Raw genomic sequence first — 18,657 nt, 5'->3', positions numbered from 1 at the left:
CAGGAATTTTGAAGTGTTAGCATTCTTGTCAAAATAATTCTTAAGCAGCAATGCAACCATTTGGGGTGTAAACTTCCTTAGAATGAGTAAAAATCTACAAAACCATTCTAAGCACGTTCTTAAGTTCACACAGTGCTACTGGAGCAGTTTCACTGCTGTTTCACCAGGCTCAAGTGATGATTCAGTTCCCAAAGATGTGAGATTTATTTTTTTTTATCTCTGAACTGTTCTTGGAAATTGCCTGGTAGCTCCTTATAAACAAAGACACGTTCAAAATTGCCTTCCAGAATTACACTGAAGTTTATCAAGATCTTCATTTGCCTGTATTTGATAATCTAGTTGAATTAAATCTGAAACTCACAAATTTTAAACCGCATACTTCGTAGAAACAAAGATTCCTGAGAATGAAGGCATCTCTATGTATTTTATTATATGATTTTCTTCCTTATGGCCTTAAGAGTATTTTTAATTAAAAAGAACAAAATTAGATCTTGGTTCCCATTCCATTTATTCCTAAAATTCTTAACTTATTGTTTTGTTCTACTCATCTATTTCAAGTTTTCATATTTAGTGAATTATTTCAAAGTGAATATCTACAACATTTTATTCTAGGACTGCTGCTAGTCATACTACAGAGAGACAGATGTCCCACGATCTGGTTGCTGTTGGCAGAAAAAATGAGAATTTTCATCCAGTGTTTGAGCACATGGAATCTGCAACACAAAATGTTGAAAATGACCCATCAAGAGAATTTGCTCAGGAAATAATCACCATTATTCATCAAGTTAAAGGTGGCTGCACTTATTTGCGGGATATGTATGTGTTTATATATATACGGTTACTAAACCCAAATATAATGGTTTTTAGATATGATGTCCTTGTAAGTATCAGGTGTTTTGCCTTTGGCTTCATTTGTATCTTGGCTTCATTCTGTATGGTTTAAGGAAAATGCAGGTTGAGGATTTAAAGTAGTTGGGTGGAGAAGGATTTAAAGAGGCTCTCAGGCTGTAATTAAGGCATTTTGGTGGAGTGTTAAGTCCAAAACAGTTTTATGCCACTACCTGAGAATAACCTGCTTGTATAAGAAACAAGCACAAAGGAGCTTTGCTGCAGCCATAATTTTCTACTTATATGTAGTTCCTTTATTTTTTCCAATTAGTGTTTAGATTGCTGTGTCATGTTCAGTGTCAGACTTTTATAGAGTCTTGCAATTTGAGTACTACCATGGCAGAGCTGTGGTTTAGTTAGCTTTCTGTTGAGTTTTATCCTACTAAATAAGGATGTCTGTGTTGGGCTGCCTAATCTTTCATTTGTGAATGTTCAACTGCAAGTGGAAATGGTTTGAAATTTAATTTCAGAATTTGCCTTGGTATCCTTAAGAGTTAATATTTTAAGAGATTTTTGCACTGTACATTTCAAATACTATGAATAACATTCTTGTATTTAATACCTCTTCACAGCAAATTATTTTGCATCTTCTGACATAACTCTACATGAACGGTTCTCCAAAATTCAGGATAAACCAAGTGCAAATATGAATGAAGTTAAAACACATTTGGATCCAGAAATTCACAGGTAATCGATGAACTTTGTCTTAATTGATTTGCATTAAGGTAATTAATCTTCAGTAGACTTTACACAGTGTGAAGTGTTCTTATTCACTGACTCTAACCTACCTGCCCATAGTCTTTAAAGCATTCTGTAGTTGATCAGTAATGCCTTTGCTGTTTATAGTGACAGCACTTGTTTTTATGGAATATTTTTGTGTTCCAGGAGGATTGACATGTCTCTAGCAGAACTTCAGAACAAACGAACTGTGCCATCTGAATCTCCCCAGGTATCTTGATTGCTTAACGTTTTTGGCAAACAGAAAGTTAAAATGTTAGAGATGTAAACAGCATTTCCCCCTTGCTATTGGTACGTGGTTTTTACATGTCAGTAATTCTGAGTATTTGGAAAAAACCCCTCACACCTCAGCATGTTTACAGATACCACAGTGGTGCAAGTGAACTCTGTTCACTGATGAGTAAAGTGCAGATGTGTTCTCCAGAGTGGTTGGAGTTATTGCTGCTGCTTGAGCCCTTGGCTGTTTTTAAATAGTGTAAATACTGTCTGTGACTGACATGTGGTTCTTGCTTTCTGAGATTACAAAAAACCTCAATGTTTCTTCTACCCTAATGTTAGAATGGCCTGACATCCACATAGTTCCTCAGAATGCTATTTTCTCCCATGCTTTCATCTGGGGACATTAGATTTCTGTCTGCCCCTTTCAAGCTATGCTAGCTGTGATTTATTTATAATTTCTTTTCTATAGTACAAGTACATGGAGATTCAGCTTAATTAAGGATAGTAGACCTTCTCAAGATTTACTGGAATTTATGTGAACATTTATGCCTTGGCAGCTCCTTCCACAATTCCAGTGCTTTGTTGACTGGAAACTTGTAAAAAAGGCAGATAGTGCAAGAAAGGCTAATTATTTAGGACTACTTGTTACTGTTTTAGACTTTGGATCCTTGGGTTGATGTGGAACTGTCTTATGTGCAGACAGCTGAACAGTGTTAACAGGGTTATATACAGAGTGCTTACTTAGTTAGACAGTAAGTAACTATCTTACTATCGAACTTGACTTCAACTCTTTCTTTTAACTAGAACATTGTAAGAGTGTTAGAAGATCCAAATGATCTACGGCACGATATAGAACGGAGAAGAAAAGAGAGATTGAAGACTGAAGATGAGAGAGTGTTTCATGTAGATGGTGTAACTCCAAGGTGATTAGCAAATAATTTTGTTGGCCCAAGCCTATAGTTCCCTAATGTGTTCATTTTTGGACTCTTCCACAGTTAACCTTCACATTTGTTGTGATTCTTTTCCATAGTTTGGCCTTGTAAGTTTGACAGGAACAGAAATTCAACTGACGTACATCGCAAAGTACTCTGTAATGGAGTGTTACCTTGAAAGAGGTTAAATTGCAGTGGGGAAAAAGTAAAAAGCAAGCTTAAATGGTAGCACTGAATGGGAAGAGGGGAAGAAATTAATTTAAAGGTGCTTAACTATTTTTAAACTCCTTGATGTAACATCCTTGTGGTATTTTGTTGTTTAATAAAAACATTCTAGGATGAATACATTATTGTATTGCCCTGGTGGTTTGGTAATGAGTTATGGAATATCGACAAATAATGGGAATTTTTCTGATTCTTGGAGAATTTTCTGATGAAAAGCTAGATTTTTGGAATAGTGTTTTGCTTCTATGAATTCCTCCAACAGGTTTGCTAAAAGTGTTTACCCTAGAGGTGTTTGCTCACCTCAGTCATTCTGTTCCACTTGCGATGTCGTGAGCTTGGTTGATTAAAAAGACTTCGTGTTAGAAGAAATGTTGATTAAAGAGTTGCCAGAGTGTAATGAAGTGTATCCACGCTGTAGTCGTGATTTGCAGATTGCTCTTAATATGCTGCTGTTTGCTGGTTTGAAATGCAGTCTGTAATGGCAACTAATGGCAGTACACACGTTTGGGAAAACTGACTGACTTGTGAAGCTGCAGAAGAAATCTCTTGTATTTGAGATTCTTCAAACAAAAAAAGTTAAGGTTAACAAGGGAAGGAAAAACATCTCTGGACTTGTTTCGTATAGCCTGGTGCTGTGTCTTCAGTGTGTATTTGGCCTGATTATCTGGGAAGGCCTCTTTTTTTTTTTTTTTTTTTTTTTTTTTTTCCCCCACTTCCACAGTTACTGTCCTGCTTATCTTTTGTGTATGTGCTCAAAGTGCAAATTTCTCTAAGTGTGGCTATCCTGGAGTTTGACACGAGGAAGGTTATGCTGTCAGAGTAATGTGGACTGAGGGCAGTAGCGGCATGAACAACAGGTAGAAGTTTCCTGAGGCTGAGGGGTTTTAATAGTTCACATGAGATACTGGCAATGCCTATGAGCTTGTGCAACATGCCTCTATTTTTTCCTTAGAAATTTATTTTGCAGCTCTTAAAATTGTTTCATAAAATACAAATTTTGTCTTCTGGTGGTTACTTTTCATGGTAAATGTTTTATTTAGAGGTTTATGGACACATCTATATTAGCAATATGCTTGGTAACAAAAAACCAAAGCAAGCAAAACCTTGAAAACAAGCAAGCCAAAGCCAGAATACCCTGTTTGCTGAGGCTGTAACTGGAGCATCCAGCTATTTATCTGAGCTTCTATCGGATTGGGGATGTGAAATGGCAAATTCTGTGCCACTGCAGCGCAGGGCGGAGGGGCCGCAGTGCAGAGAGCGTGCCCAGCAGAGGGCAGCAGTGCCCCGCAGAGAGCGCTGAGCCCCAGGGCTGCCTGAGCCCCAGGGCAGGATTTCGGGGGACAGAGCATCTCTGCTGATATGAGAGAATACAGGTGGCTCTATAATGCTGTGCAGTTTGGGCTACTAATCGAACGTCCTAGAGAATAGTTTCTTAAAGACTCTCACTTTGCACTTGTGATACAGATGCTAGAATAAGCTAATTTAAAATACAGGGTGTTGATATGCCATGGCTTTAGTTATTAATTGCTCACTCTCTCTCTCTTTGTCCCTCTCCCTCTCCTTTTCTCTCTGACATACACATCAGGAACCAGCAAAGCTGCAGTCTTTCAAGGTTACAGACGTCTCAAATTGATGGCTTCCAAAAGCCTATGAGGTTCATTAAGCCACCTTTCAGGAAGTTTATTGGGAGACCTCACCTGGTAAGCCTAAATGTAGAAATAGTAGCTTCCACACACATTTTTTTGCTATGTTGTCTATGCTGATGTGAATTTCACAATCTGTGGTGTCTTGCCCTTTCAAATTTCAAGCGAAGCTTTATTCTCTTCCATCTGTGCTCAACAATGAAGCTACTCATAATTTCACAGTTCTAGTGCAGGAGTACTTCCTCAGGTATTTGCTGAAGCAGAAGTTAATACAAGTGGGTCAAAACCACTTTGCTACTACTACGTTTCTTTCTGTAAAAGAAACTTGTGTCTAGTATCACATTTCTTCCACATAATGATGTACTAGCTAAATAGTAAAAGAGAAGACCTTGTTATTGAGCAGATAATCTGAGGTAATATTGAATAAGCATACTCTGCTGCATTCTAGTTGTCAGTGGGTGGAATATAAGGCTTGAGTCTTGTGTAGGTGGTGTTGTTACTGAAATAGTGTTTCTCCTTATTCTGATAAAAGTTCTGGAAAGCACTTATTTAAAATAAAACTGAGGAGCAAATACCAGAAATAATTGGAAGTGCCTGAAATAGTGTTCCTGAGGATGGAATGTTATACAATGGAATAGCTTAGATCTGTTGATACTACATTTTACAAACCTAATTTTGGACAATTATTCTGTTAGTCTTTCTGTGGTGTACTTTAATACTGAAATGTGCAAGATAGTTGTATTAGGTTCAATAGAAATAAATGTCTCTTTTGGAAAATTTAAATATAATCTTATTTCCAAGTGTTTGTGCTTGTTTAACTTGGGGAACTGGAGAAATCAAAAACTTTATTAATGTGTGCAGCCTAATTCTAAAATGTTCTTTTCTTTCTGATCACTGCAAAATAAGGAGGCTAACATGGTCATTTTTATATGCTGTAACTAGTACCCTATGGACAGGGTTTCAAAGCAGCTTTTATGTAGTCAGTTCTGAAATGTAGCTGTCTTGCAGATAGAGCAGTGTGTCAGTGTAAAGGAACACAGGTTTTTAATGGTTAAAAAATATTACTTAAGACCAAGATTAAAGTCTCCCAAAGAAGGTAGTAATGGCTCATTAAATAATTGTATTGGGTCTGGCTGAGATGGAGTTAATTTTGCCCACAGTAGCTCTCACAGTGCTGTGCTTTGCATTGGTGGCCAGAAAGGTGTTGATAACACACCAGTGTCTTGGCTCTGCTGGGCAGTGCTCCACAGCATCAAGGGTGCCTTTCCCACATTCCCTCTCCTCATCCAGTCAGCTGGGAGTGGGCAGTGTCTTGGGAGGGGACATAGCCAGGAAAGCTGACCCAAACTGACCATATGTCTGCTCAGCAATAAAAGATAAGGGAAAGGAAGGAGGGGGAGGCATTTGTTAAAGTGTTGTTTGTCTTCCGGAGCAACTGCTGCATACTGAAGCTCCACTTCCTGGGAAGTGGCTGGACATGGTCTGCTCATGGGAAGTAGAGAATAAATCTTTTGTCTTCCTTTGCCTCTGTGTGCAGTCTATGCTTTTGCTGTATTAAACGGCTTTTTTTCTTGACTCCTGAGGTTTTATAAATTTTATTTTCTCCCTCCCTGCCCTGCTGAGGAGGGCAATGACAGAGCTGCTTGGTGGGCACCTGGTATACATCTGAGGTCAGCCCAGTAATACAGTAATTGCAAATACAAAGGAGGTTAGTTTGGAATAGGCACTGAGTAATTCTTAAATGTGCTGAAGGTTCAGGAAGATTGCATTTTGATGTTTCACAGTGAACCACAAACATGCAGTTTTTAGGGAGTCCTGCACTGCAGTAAGGAGCAATCCGTCTGGAACAAGGGTAGCTGTGGAAGCATGGGTAGTATAGTTGTAAAACATCCTAAAGGAGGAATGACTCTCCATGCTCAGCTTTGCAGATGCTGGTTTGCAGGCAAGTGGTAAAATCAAAAACTTTAGTTTGCCATCCACATTTGTGAGTTAATATTCAGTTGAGGGGGTTGAGCTTAACCTTGAGAAGAGCTTGTGCCTCGAAGGTGCAATTGTCTTGTCTTGTCTTCTAGCCTTGATTGTGAGAAGTGTCCATTTAGCCTTGCACCCTATTGACAAAAGGATAGCTAAAGAGTAGAGTAGAAAATCAGAACAATTACCTATTTGTACTTCTCCTCCCCCATTTTTTGTTTTTAATTGAAAACATCTGGTTTAGGAAATTCCCAAAAACTAGTTTTGGTGTATCTTTGCACCAAGTAGTTTTATTATTCACATTTCCATGAATATACTTCAGTCTTGAGGAAGGTGGGGATGGGGAAAGCTGTATCCACAGTTAATTAAAGCAAGCTTTGTTTTAATTCCCAGGGGCTTATTTTTAGCTGTAACAGGAAATTTTCTTGACTATTTTTTTCATCTTGCTGAATTCCTAGCTTAAAGGAGGAGTGTACTTCAACTGGGGGCTTCCTGATTTAATTGCGTTGTATGGAGAAAGTTAATTTGATTTTTGTGGAGTGTCTTCATATTCTTAAAATAAGAAGGGAGCTGGGAAGTTCCAGAAATGCGTTTTCCTCTATAGTTTTCCATACCTTTTTCTTGGAAAAAAACTCCTTGGTCTCACTTCATAAAGTCTTCTTCTCTTTGTTCTGAATCCCTTCTGGTCAAGGCATTTTAAGAAGCTGACTTGTAGGTAAATAGTTGACTTGTAGGCAATAATATATTCTATTTTTTAAAAAAAAGGCTAGTTTAAATCCTAATTAAAAGTTAACCTGGATTTTAACACCATTCTGTGGTCTTTATAGCCCACCCTCCTCCATTAGTAACAGTGTTAGAAAGCACGTCCTAAAGTGTTTCTGCCACTGGAAAGGTTGGTTAGTTTGTTAGAGAGCAGAAATTCTATGAACAGCAAAGCGTTTGTTATTAGATGTTGGAATACATGAAATATTTCAGGAGAGTTCTCTTCTTAGGTTCTCTTTTAAATGTCTTTGAATCTGTTAAATTTCTTTTTAGAAAACTGAGTTCAGCAGCATTGGCACACTCTGATTATTCACGAATGGGCCGTGAAGAAAAAAATTTATTTGATTGCAAAGGGTTCATTAGCAAGTCCATTCTGTTTGCATTAGATGACTTTAATGTAGTCTATGCCAATGCTTCTGTAAATATTTATAATTGTATGCAATGGTGGAGGAGAATGAGATCTTGGCTGTGTGCATCCTCTAGAGGTAGCCGTCACAGGGAAAGTTGGAGAAGGGCCAAAATGCACAGGTAGGTCAGTGGCTGGGGGAGAGCTCTGTTTTAGGCAACCAGGGCTGTTTGCCTGCAGCTGTTAGGAGTGTTGACACAAGAATTTCGATACAGGTTGTCTTGCTTTTGAAATTGTCTGTTTCTGTGGCAGTCAAGCAATCATCAAATGCTCTCCTGAAATACAGAGTTAAAAGTAGCATTTCTAAGGACCACTGTAATGTGCTGCACATTCATTGTTTGGTTGCTGTGGAGGTGTGTATAGTAACAGTGGGTGTGTCTGCACTGAAACACTAACCTACAATGACTGTGGTCCAGGGTAAATCTCATTGCCCTTGTTCTGACTCAAGGGATGACTGCTGCAGCAGCCTGTCTGCTACACTTGATATATGCAAGTTGAGGCATCTGTTCTGGGGGGCAGGGGTGAAAAACCTTAATTGGGTTGTTACCTGCTTTGATATCTCCAAGAAGATTATATTCCAGTAGGATGGTCTGTATAATCTTTGGCTTCTGTGGGCTCTGCCATCCTTTCAGCCGGCCTGGACTGCAGGCTCTATACTCCTGTCGCTCTGGTTCCTTCAAACAGTGTCATGGGGTCAAACTCTACAAGATTGAAAGTGTTGCAGTATTTGTTAGTATAACCTGGATTTTTTTTTCTTGAATAATTTAGTAACATTAAGCTATAACTGTGTTCCTACTAGAATTCTTACTATCCTTCAAAACCAAGTGATACTTACCCTCACAGACGCATTAGAGGACACCTTGAAAATGCAGGACCCATCAGAAGGCACTTTAAGGTACAGATCAGCTTTTATCAGACGTTTACTGCATAAAATGTTGTTGAGTTTGGTAACAGGAGACGTGTGAATGTATTGAATGCCATGAAAAGTAGTGTCATCGTAGCCTAACTGTTTCCATTGGAAGAATGAGAGGCTGAGCCTTCAGGAGGTAAGAGGGCTGGCAGTGGATTGGGCAGAAGTGTCCAGTATTGTACCAATGCAGTTGAAATAAATAGGTTATCTGCAAAGTTGAGAATGAGAATTGCAGAAATTGGACAACGACTAGAAAGATTATCTATCCAAAAAACCGAGCTGCTCATCTTCCTTCACCTGACAGAAGTCTGAACTATTTTCAACGACTGAGAGACATGAATGATATTGTTTTCAAAACTGTATTGCTGCTAATTTATTAACCCTTTCATATAGAGATTTCTGGGGAGCTAATTTCTTGTGCATACTGCTAGCTATGCATAAAAAATAAAAAAATTGACAGAAGAGAAGCTTTATTCTAAGGGCCTCAAGATGGTAAAGGGGTGGGCAGCTGCTTCTTTCTGGGCTGGTGCAGAGGCTTCTAGCATCTTTTGATTGCAAAATGTTCCTGGGATTAGCAGAAAACCAAAACACTTTTCTTCCTTTTGTGCTGACAATGGCATGCTATTCTGGAACCAGTTAGAGCTGTTTATGTGAGAAAAAGTATGAATCAAATCTAGAACAACTTTAGCACTGACTGCTCTGTCATTGAGGCAGTGTTGGTAGTTCATGCTCCCTTCATTTCCACCAGCCCTCAGTTCTGCTGGAGTTTATACACCAGGAAAGTGTCCACTTAAGTTGTCATCTCACATATATATGGATATTGCTATATCCAGTGGTGCTTTCATATTTGTAGAGGAAATAGCATATGCACTTGTATTGTAGTTTGCATATGTGTATAGCACATCTATCATTGCCATGGAAACAGCAGTGCTGATTTGACTTAAATTTTATCAACTTTTTTTTATGTTTAATTTCCTCCTGCATAACAGAGGGCTATTCCTTCCCCTGCTGTTGGTGAAATGAAGGTGGTTTGACTATCTTCTACACTCAGGACTTTCTTGGCTGATTATTAAAAAAACCAACAACATACAAACAAAAAAACCCACATAGAGAGAATCTCATTCTCTGCCACCCCCATCCCCCGAAATATCAAACCCCAACATTATTTCTTGATCTATGAAATAGGGGCATTTAAACTTAGTAAGCAAAAAGTGAAAGTTACTTAGAGTATTTAAGAAAACCCCATGATCTTGCAGTTAAACTTTCTCGGGAAAGATAAAAATTGCAGTTCTAAAATACCTCATAAAGGATTTGGAGAAGTCTAATAAAACTTAAAAGCTCTTTTTTGGAATGACAATTTGTAGTGAAGCACTGAGACAGTCTTTAAATGAATACATGCAAAATAATCTTTGAAACTAAACTTCATTCACTGTTTAACACAGTTCAGTGTATAATGGCTGTCAGCAGCTAAGCACCACACAGCTGGTGCCCACTCTGCCTTCAGCTCCCTTCCTCTCCCAGCAGGATGGGAGAGAGAATATGGAGAGCAAAAGTGAGAACACTCATGGACTGAGATGAAGAAAAGAGGGAATAAGTGATGCAAAGGCAGTCACTCTCCTCTCACAAGGTGACTGATGCCCCACTGGTCCCCAAGCAATGGCTGTCTGCTCCAGAACCCCCTTCCTCAGTTGGTGCTGCTGAGCAGGAGGTCATATGGTGTGTAACATCCCTTTGTTCAGCTTGGTCCAGCTGTCTTGGCTGTGTCCCCTCTCAGCTCTCACCCACCCTGGTGTACTTCCTGAGGGGCAGAGTAAGGGAGGAGGAGAAAGCACTGGCACTGTGCAGGTGCTTCACAGCACCATGCACGCTGCTGTGAAGAAAATTAACTCCTTCCCTATGCAGTGGTGTGTATTTGTTCATCTAGTCTCTATTTTAGAGCTTGAGGCCATTAGTCTTAGGGATTGTCATTAGCAGTATTTAGAAATCAGTCTAGTTTTACATTATGTAAAACTAGGTGCCACTTTAGCAGACTTTATTTTTCCTTTTAGACCATAAAACTACAGGAAAACCACATTTACACTGACTTCTGTTAGTGTAACTTCTTAGGCTCAACATATGTACTCACCACAGGCTTGACACCACCAAATTTGTTAGTGGCAGTGAGGTGTGTTACTAAAGTTTTAAAAGAGTTAAAATGTTGTACAATACATCTGGCAGTGAGGTGTGTTACTAAAGTTTTTCTGTTGATGCAGTGTGCCTCTCATTAATGTTTTAAAAGAGTTAAAATGTTGTACTTTTTTTCTATGAGGAAGATAATTTTAGATGTTTTAAATAGTAGGTACAGTACAGCAATTCTTTGAGCCACATGGTAACCAGAGTTCTGAGAACCAATAAATGGATGTAACGGCAGAGGGTGTACCCTCACACATGCATGTTTGGCCTTGGCTGCTCTGTTTCTATGTGTAAACTGTAAATGTGAACTATTGAGTTTTGGTGCCCTCATCTTGCACATTTTTCTTCTTCCCTTCCTCCACCCTTACAGAGCAACTTTGCAGATGGCCGTTTGCAATCCCATTATAAATCAGGCTTAGTACAGAAAGGTTTATATATCCAGGCTAAGTACCAGCGGTTACGTTCTGTTGGTGTAAGGGGATTTACCACTAATAAATTCAGAGATGGATTTTTGAGGAAAGAAAAGGTAAGTTGGCTTAATTTATTTTTTTCACTAAGCCATTTATAAAATATGAATATTCATAAGATCCATTTCAATTTTTAAATCCCCATGGAATAACTTGGATGGGATTTTCTGGAATATTGGCTCACTGTACTTTACAGACAAACTTGATTGTGCACTCCTGTTTCCTCCGTGTTTATTCCATGGAAACTTGCTGAAACTTGCCTTGGGTAACTGCACATAAGAGGTGGCCTCTGAGATTCTGCAGTTGCCTCTGTGTCAGTATTCTTTCCTTGAGCTCAACTGATCCCTCTTCCTATTGATAAGAAAGTGGCCCTCTGGATGGAAAAAAGTGTTCTGTCCTCTTAAGCTATGGTTTTAAATCAAAGTGAAGGGTATTAGTAATTTTTTTGACTACATCTGTGTGCTTCTCCTATTTGTTATGTTACTGGGGTGCTGTTCTGAATGAAACATCCTGCACTGCATAATGTCTGTATAAAATGACAAGCTTAAACTGCAATAAGCACATCTGTTTGATACATTTTGATTTGCAGTGTCTATGGGACAACAGTAATCTTGAACTGCAGGAGAGCTTCTGAACCATGTTACAGCTCTTGTGAGGATCACTAGTTAAAACATTGTAAATCCTTTATTAGAATTGATCAAGTATGATCAAAGTAGTATGAAGTTACTCATGACATCAGAGAATTGGATTAGATGAACTGCACAGCCCCGTGCAGTTCTGTGTTCCTCTGTGAATTCTTGTTTGTTGTGTAATTCTGTGTCCATCCAGCTACAAGTACATACACTCATTGCATAAATAAGCATTTGAAGTTGGATTAGAGTTCAGCTCTTACAGCACAGAAGCACCTTAGAGCACAGGCTCTTAAAACTGTTTTCAAAAACACTCAAGTTTACAGCCCAGTGGGAGGGGGAGGAACAAAGCCTTCCAAATCCTAAACAAACACACAATAAACCAGAAAGAAAACCAAGCACTTTGGACAAGGTAAATGGGTCACTCGTTACTGAAGTGTACTGGCAAATGCCTCTTACATTTGCATGGGTTCTGAGAAGTATGATCTCTGAAGGCTAAATTGGAATTAGTGGAAAAGAGATGGAGAAGGATTTTATTTTACCAAAAGTTATAAGCTTGTGAAATGAGGATGGAAGTGTCAGTTTTGTTGTATGAGCTTTCCCCAGTAATTTTCACTGTTCTTCTCTAATTGTCTGGAACCTGTAAAGCATGCTTAACTCAATCTGGCTACTGGATATGATTTGAATCAGAATGAGCTCTGAATTTTGATTTTTTGATGTTATTTTTTTCTTTTTGGCCTGATGAACTTGAGTATGTTTGAGTTAAAGTACAATAAATCCTGAAGAATAAGCATGACAACCACTTTAAAGATTAGCCAACCACCAGTCACTATGCTGTTAAAAACCAAAACTGTTCCTCAAACTAGCATTTTGCCTAGCATAACAAAGAAACTTGTTGAGTTGTTAAACTGGTCTGAACATCTTTATTTCACCCATTTGAAATGATATTGCATATGCATCCTTTAAGGTACAGTCCTTACAGTTGTGCTGTTTCAATCCATAATTGAAAGAATCTTGCATGTTACATACTAATAGTAATAATACAGTACTTATGAGAGTTGGGAGGTTTTTCTGCTGTTATGACTGGACAGTAACAATTCTTTTTCTCTGTGTAGGGGAATCTAAATATTGCAACAGAAACCTGAACTGAGCTGTGGTCCTGAAGTTGTTACAGATAACACAGCAAAGGGAGCATCTGTTCACTTTTTGACAACTTTGTCAAGACTTAAAATGCGATAAAGGAACTAACGCTGTAACTTTCTTGATTAAAAATAACTTTATTTTTCATTAGTGGAATGCTGCAGAACTTTTTTACAGTTTTAATAATTGCTTTTCAAGTACAGTATTCAACTGAAACATCATAATGTGTACCTTTAGTTCCTTTTGCATACCAGTCTCAAGTAAAGGAGTCATTGAAGGGAGTCTTATTTATTGAATACTTTTTCTCTAAGCATGATGTTACAGATGGAACTTGAGTTGTTATACCCAGAGGTTTATATGTTGAAAGTTTATTGCTTATGTAATAATAAAAAGGAAAAAAAAAAAGTGCCTGAATTGTTTGGTAATAGCACATTAGCTCAGGATTTCCAAGTAATGACCTTTTAGGTTGTGCAATAGATTTCACACCTCTGTTCAGTCATTTCCATGAAACAGTATTTTGTATTACTTTAATAACATACTTGGGTTTCTGATGTGTATATACATTTGTAAATTGTTAGAATGTTGGGACAACTTTCAGCATTTGATGAAAATGAATGGTAACAGGCAGGTATGTAATGTACTGTAGCAGTAGCTTATAACTGCACTGAAAGCATGCTCGGGTTTGTTAGAGGATTAGTTGGTCTGTATTCAAAATTATTCTGTCTCATTACATTTTGGTGTATGACATTCTTGACTGAGCCACATGTTCTGTAATCTTTTCTGTCACAAATTATTTGGTGATTTCCTGGATTCTGAAATTGGGGCCTGAAGTATTTAATTACAAGAAAAACAAAAGATGTAAGTTTTTGTAAGCATGTCTTCTGACAAAGCTGTGCATAATTGAAACTACTTTAAATGCAGATAGCTTGGAATTTTGTTCAAAATGCCAGTGAGTCTCTGAAGTTTCCCCTACTGCAATATTGTTGGGTTCTGAGCAAAACTGAAATAGCCAAACTTGTTTTATAAGCAGCTATAAACAATATTGTCTATTTCCTGTTTATAGCCTTTGCCTTAATACATACTCTGATAGGGTTGTGTGTATGTATGACAGTGTTTATTGATGGTAAATTAAAGATGCAAGATGCATAGCACATAGTTCTGAGGTGTGCTTTTGAAAGTAAAAAGTTGTTCAGAAATTCCATAATGCATCCAGGCTAATGTAGTTCCATCATTTCCAAGATGTGTTAGCCTTGTAGAACACAGACTAGTCTCTGTTGTGGCCAGTACTTGGTAGAGGGGAAAGGAAAGTTTGGGGCTTTTGGTGGAAAGTCAGGATGTGATTTCTGCATGCTTTTTTTTTGTAATGTGTTGTTTTGTTGTTTTTTTTTTCCACAATGCCTTCAGTAGAGAGACTATTTGGAAATGTAGTTATGGCTCCGAACAGCTAAACTAGTGTCACAAAATCTCCAGTTCATGGGCTGTACTGCTGAGTGTTCCCAGGGAACAGGCAGGAAGTGTGCACCGTTCATTTACGTTATGGTAGTTCAATAATAACAGATGATTTGTCTCTCAAACACAGGTTTTCAGTTTAAATAACAGTCATTAATGATCTAACTAGTTTTTCAGTAACTTTGACGTGCATACACGAAACGGGAAGTGGAAGGAAATTAGTCCAATAGAGGCAGGCAACTTTCTGCTGATAGGAAAGGGGTTTTTTACTCAGGCTGCCAGTGATGAATCTGGCAGAATCATCCTGTGTAAATTTACTGGGAGAGGAAAATAAGGAATTGAAACAACAGATTAAGTGAGTCAACCCAAAGCAAATATGAGTAGGTGCAGTTCTGAGCAGTCAGGGGAGTGCTGCCTGTGCCCTGCAGACAGGGCAGGTTTACCCTCAGGCCAACAAGCCATTCCCACTGCTGCTGAGTGCACTGTGAAAGACCTGAGCCCTGAAACCATCCATGATAAAGGACAAACTACTGAAGCTGGATTGTCTTATTCAACAGGATACTACTGTGTCTGTAAGCTTCCTGCAGGGTTCTTGTTAAGGCCTGGAAGAGAACTCATTGTTGAGCCAATGGCAAAAGTGGATACATGAAGAAACTTCTGACATGGCAGTTTTGCTAACACTGTTTGGAAGTAATGCTGAAGTAGTCAGACTTCAGTCAGTTAATGCTGCTTTTACCAGGTTTAAACGTGTGACTGACTGATTTTGTGTTTTCTTACTTTCTCTATGCATGACTTAGGTATCTCTAATTTGTTTTGTACTTTAATAGTTTAGCTTTGTGTTTTATTTCTACAACTGAGCAACATGATACAAAGTTTTTTAACGTGTTTGCTGATTTTGATCCGCCCCCTTGGTCCTAAGATGAATGTCACATGAAGGGTAGTCACTGTTTCAGTTGGTTTAGCTTTTATGTAAGGTGATACCATTTGCCCAAATTACATTCTTTACCGATAACTTTACTTCAATCCTTTGGGATTCTGTCACAATAAAACTTACTATGTTCTTTAAAATTAATGCAGAAAGTTAATTCTGAGACTGGCCTAGGTGCTAGAGGCATCTACTGTATGATACCTGGTGTGAGACATTGCTATGTACATTTATCTTTGTGAATTACAGAGACTTGTGTCTATATACTCATACCCAAATCAGCCTATTTATTCTTTTAGCACAGAAAATTCTGTTGTACTGGAATATAGTAATGTTTTAGTTGAGAGCAATGTATTGAAGTTACTGATTGGGTTGTGAAGGCACAAGAAAGTGTTAAGTAGAAAGGTCAATTTACTTGAATAACTTGGTGCCTTTCTGTAGTGACTGCATTGTAGAAAACACCTGTACAAAGTCTTAAGTAATATCCTGACTATTGTATTCTTTCTAATGGGAGTATGGACTGATAACAGTTCTTGTTAAAAAAACTGTTTACTTTTAGTGTGTAAGCCTCAGTAAGAAAACAGTGTCTCTTATCAAAGTCTGTCCCTGCATTTGCATTGGAAGGCCAAGTTAAAAATGTGATTGTCTTTAAGAGCTTTCTAGCTTTGTTTTACACTTTGCAAATAGAAATGTGAATTGCTTTTCTTTTGTTTAGCTTGAAATGGCTGTTAAGTGCTCATATCATTCTCAATTGTTCAGATGTGAAATTGTTTTTTAAGTGCTATCCAAAATGCAATGAATTTAATATAACTAGAGTCTTCCTTATAAGTGTTTGAAATATTAAGTTGCTATGATGTTAGCATTTATATTGCTGATCTATTTAAACTCTACCTAAATTGGTTGGAATCCTTATTTTAAACTTTGTGATGACTGAGTTCACAAAGTCCACAAAACTCTGGGGGCTAGTAAGAAGCAACACATTGCAAGGCTTCTACACGTCTGCCTTAACTCTAACAATAACTTGCATGTTTAAAATCATTTTACCTGATGGATTTAGATGGTCTTGAGACTTGGACATAACTGTCTTAGCTCAGGTAACTGATAGCAGAGGTTGGGAGTGAATTCAGCTGATGCCTGTTGTGCAAGGGTTTACCTCCTGCCTTCTTCCCTGGGGCCTCAGGGTGAATGAAATGCTGAATTTTCTTTATGTGAACTTAGTTGCTTTAAAAACAAAACCAAACCCCAAGATTACACTTTTGTGGCATTACAAAAGGCGAAGTTCTCAAAACTTGCTTGTTAAGCATTAGAAGGTCATTTTCTGCCATGCCTTGGAAATGGATAGTGAGCATTGCTTGAAGAAAATGATTAAACGTCATAGCAAAGAGAGACTGATTTCTCAGTGTTCCCCTTAGAAGACTGTAAACAGAGGGAGTTCTTTAATTTCCTTGCTTTCTGAAGGGATCTTTCCCATGCTGTGTAGAAACATGCCTCTTGCCTTTCTTAAGCATCTCAACTGCAATCTACAAACTTCTTTATGGGAGAGCTCTCTAAAAGAAAGACTCCAGACTTGCATCCTAATGAAACTGAAAAAAAAAAGTTTCTGCACCTAACTCTGACCCTTGAGAGACTTCATTTCATTGCTGCAGCATTTGAAGATGGGAAGTTCTTCAGCCTCCTTACAAAGGAAAGAAATAATAAAAGCCATTTCAACATCTTTGAAAGCCTCCTTGTAAAACTTGACTCCTTAATAGACCTTAAGGACAGTCATGAGCATTTAAGTGTGTTCTGTTTCAGGTTTTGTGAGCATAAAATTTTCAATGTCAAGATAGGAGAAAACTATTATCTTAACACCTGCCCTTTCCTTCCGTGCCTGATGGTTTTTGTTGTTGGAGGGATTTTGAGTAGAGGTTTAGCCACGTGGTGTAATGGCTCTATGCTGCCTGCCACTTTAATAGTGTTTTCTTCTGTTTACTGTTCATTGCTCTGAATTTTATCTAAGCAGTCTAAATCCTAGTCTTTTTAATATTTCATTTTCTGTAAATAATGTAGTAGGTGACTTTCATTTTGTGACTGGCTTCTCTTACATCTTTATGATTGAGGGAAGAAACAGGGTGGAAACAATTGTTGTTCGACTATGTTCTTCATGGAATAAAAAAAGCCTCATTGTTTTGTTTTAAGAATAGCAGGAATTTTTTTACCCCCTGTTGAATGAGGGGAACTAATGTCCACTTCTAAGGAATAGATTGTTGATGTTATTTATACTGTAGTTTCACAAGGACTGTCTAATGTGTGTATGTGCACATGTATGTACACGTGCAAACACAGTTAGAAGCCTTTAATGTAATTATTTCTAAGTGTGGATAAGAAATGACATTTTTAAACTACTGAAGCTGGAGTTAAAATGCCTTTGCATTTAAGTCTGTAGTCTTTGCGTCCACAACGGTGCTTTTGACAATGTTATCCTGTATCTAAAAGCCTCATTCATAAGTATATATAGTAAGATGTAGGTATGTTTATATGTATGTTTAACATAGTTTATATAAAAATCAATGTAAATTTCGTTTCTACAGACAATAAATGTTTTCACAAAATTTTTACTTATAAATAATTAAGTGGTTTGATTCAGGAGTTTGGTGTCATTTTCAGAGTAAAAAAAAAGAAAAAGCCGAACTTCTTTTCAAAATAAATTCTGTTGTGCAGGGAGTGGAGAACTAAAATGTTATCCCTTATGTTAGTAGCAGTTTTCTGTCTTCATACACAAGTTAACTAAGGGTAGAACAGGCTTTTTTTGCTTTTCATTAATAAGCAAGGTGTTCTTGCTGTAAATTGTTACCTATACTTTATCTTTTATACCAGACTTGATTTATTTTTTTTAATGTGCTAGTGGGTTTTTTTCCAAGGGTCTTTACCCGTGGAGGACGTGCCTGTGCAGAAGCCTCCCGAGCTTCCCTCCCTGCCTTTCTGCCCAGACACGTTCGTGCTCCATGCACAGAGCTCTCCTTTCCCCTGCGTTCCTGTAGCAGGGGCTTCGCGTCTTGCTGCACTACCTGGAAAAGAACAATCAGTGCTCTCATGCGACTCTGCTCTATTTTCCGACACATCACCACCCCCAAAAAAACCACACTCTTCATCTCATCTTTTTGTCTGTCTTCCTTCCCGGCCCTTAGAGCCAAGGCGCTGG

The 18,657-nt window shown here is 38.1% G+C and overlaps 1 protein-coding gene across 1 annotated transcript in view; it reads left to right on the top strand.

Moving 5' to 3' along the window:
• Positions 1 to 13,507, top strand: part of LOC103805324 (chromosome unknown open reading frame, human CXorf23) — a 19,263-nt gene extending 5,756 nt beyond the window's left edge. The window contains exons 4-11 of the mRNA XM_009077965.1: positions 613 to 791; positions 1,461 to 1,575; positions 1,774 to 1,837; positions 2,650 to 2,768; positions 4,588 to 4,702; positions 8,584 to 8,679; positions 11,237 to 11,392; positions 13,078 to 13,507. Coding sequence (XP_009076213.1) covers positions 613 to 791; positions 1,461 to 1,575; positions 1,774 to 1,837; positions 2,650 to 2,768; positions 4,588 to 4,702; positions 8,584 to 8,679; positions 11,237 to 11,392; positions 13,078 to 13,107 — 874 coding nt within the window. The 3' untranslated portion in view covers positions 13,108 to 13,507. The remainder of the gene's footprint in view (positions 1 to 612; positions 792 to 1,460; positions 1,576 to 1,773; positions 1,838 to 2,649; positions 2,769 to 4,587; positions 4,703 to 8,583; positions 8,680 to 11,236; positions 11,393 to 13,077) is intronic.
• Positions 13,508 to 18,657: the final 5,150 nt, after the last annotated feature.

The sequence above is a fragment of the Acanthisitta chloris genome, unplaced genomic scaffold (genome assembly GCF_000695815.1).
Source record: "Acanthisitta chloris isolate BGI_N310 unplaced genomic scaffold, ASM69581v1 scaffold15117, whole genome shotgun sequence".
In the NCBI taxonomy this organism is placed as follows: Eukaryota; Metazoa; Chordata; class Aves; order Passeriformes; family Acanthisittidae; genus Acanthisitta; species Acanthisitta chloris.
This window is presented reverse-complemented; position numbering and strand designations above follow the sequence as displayed.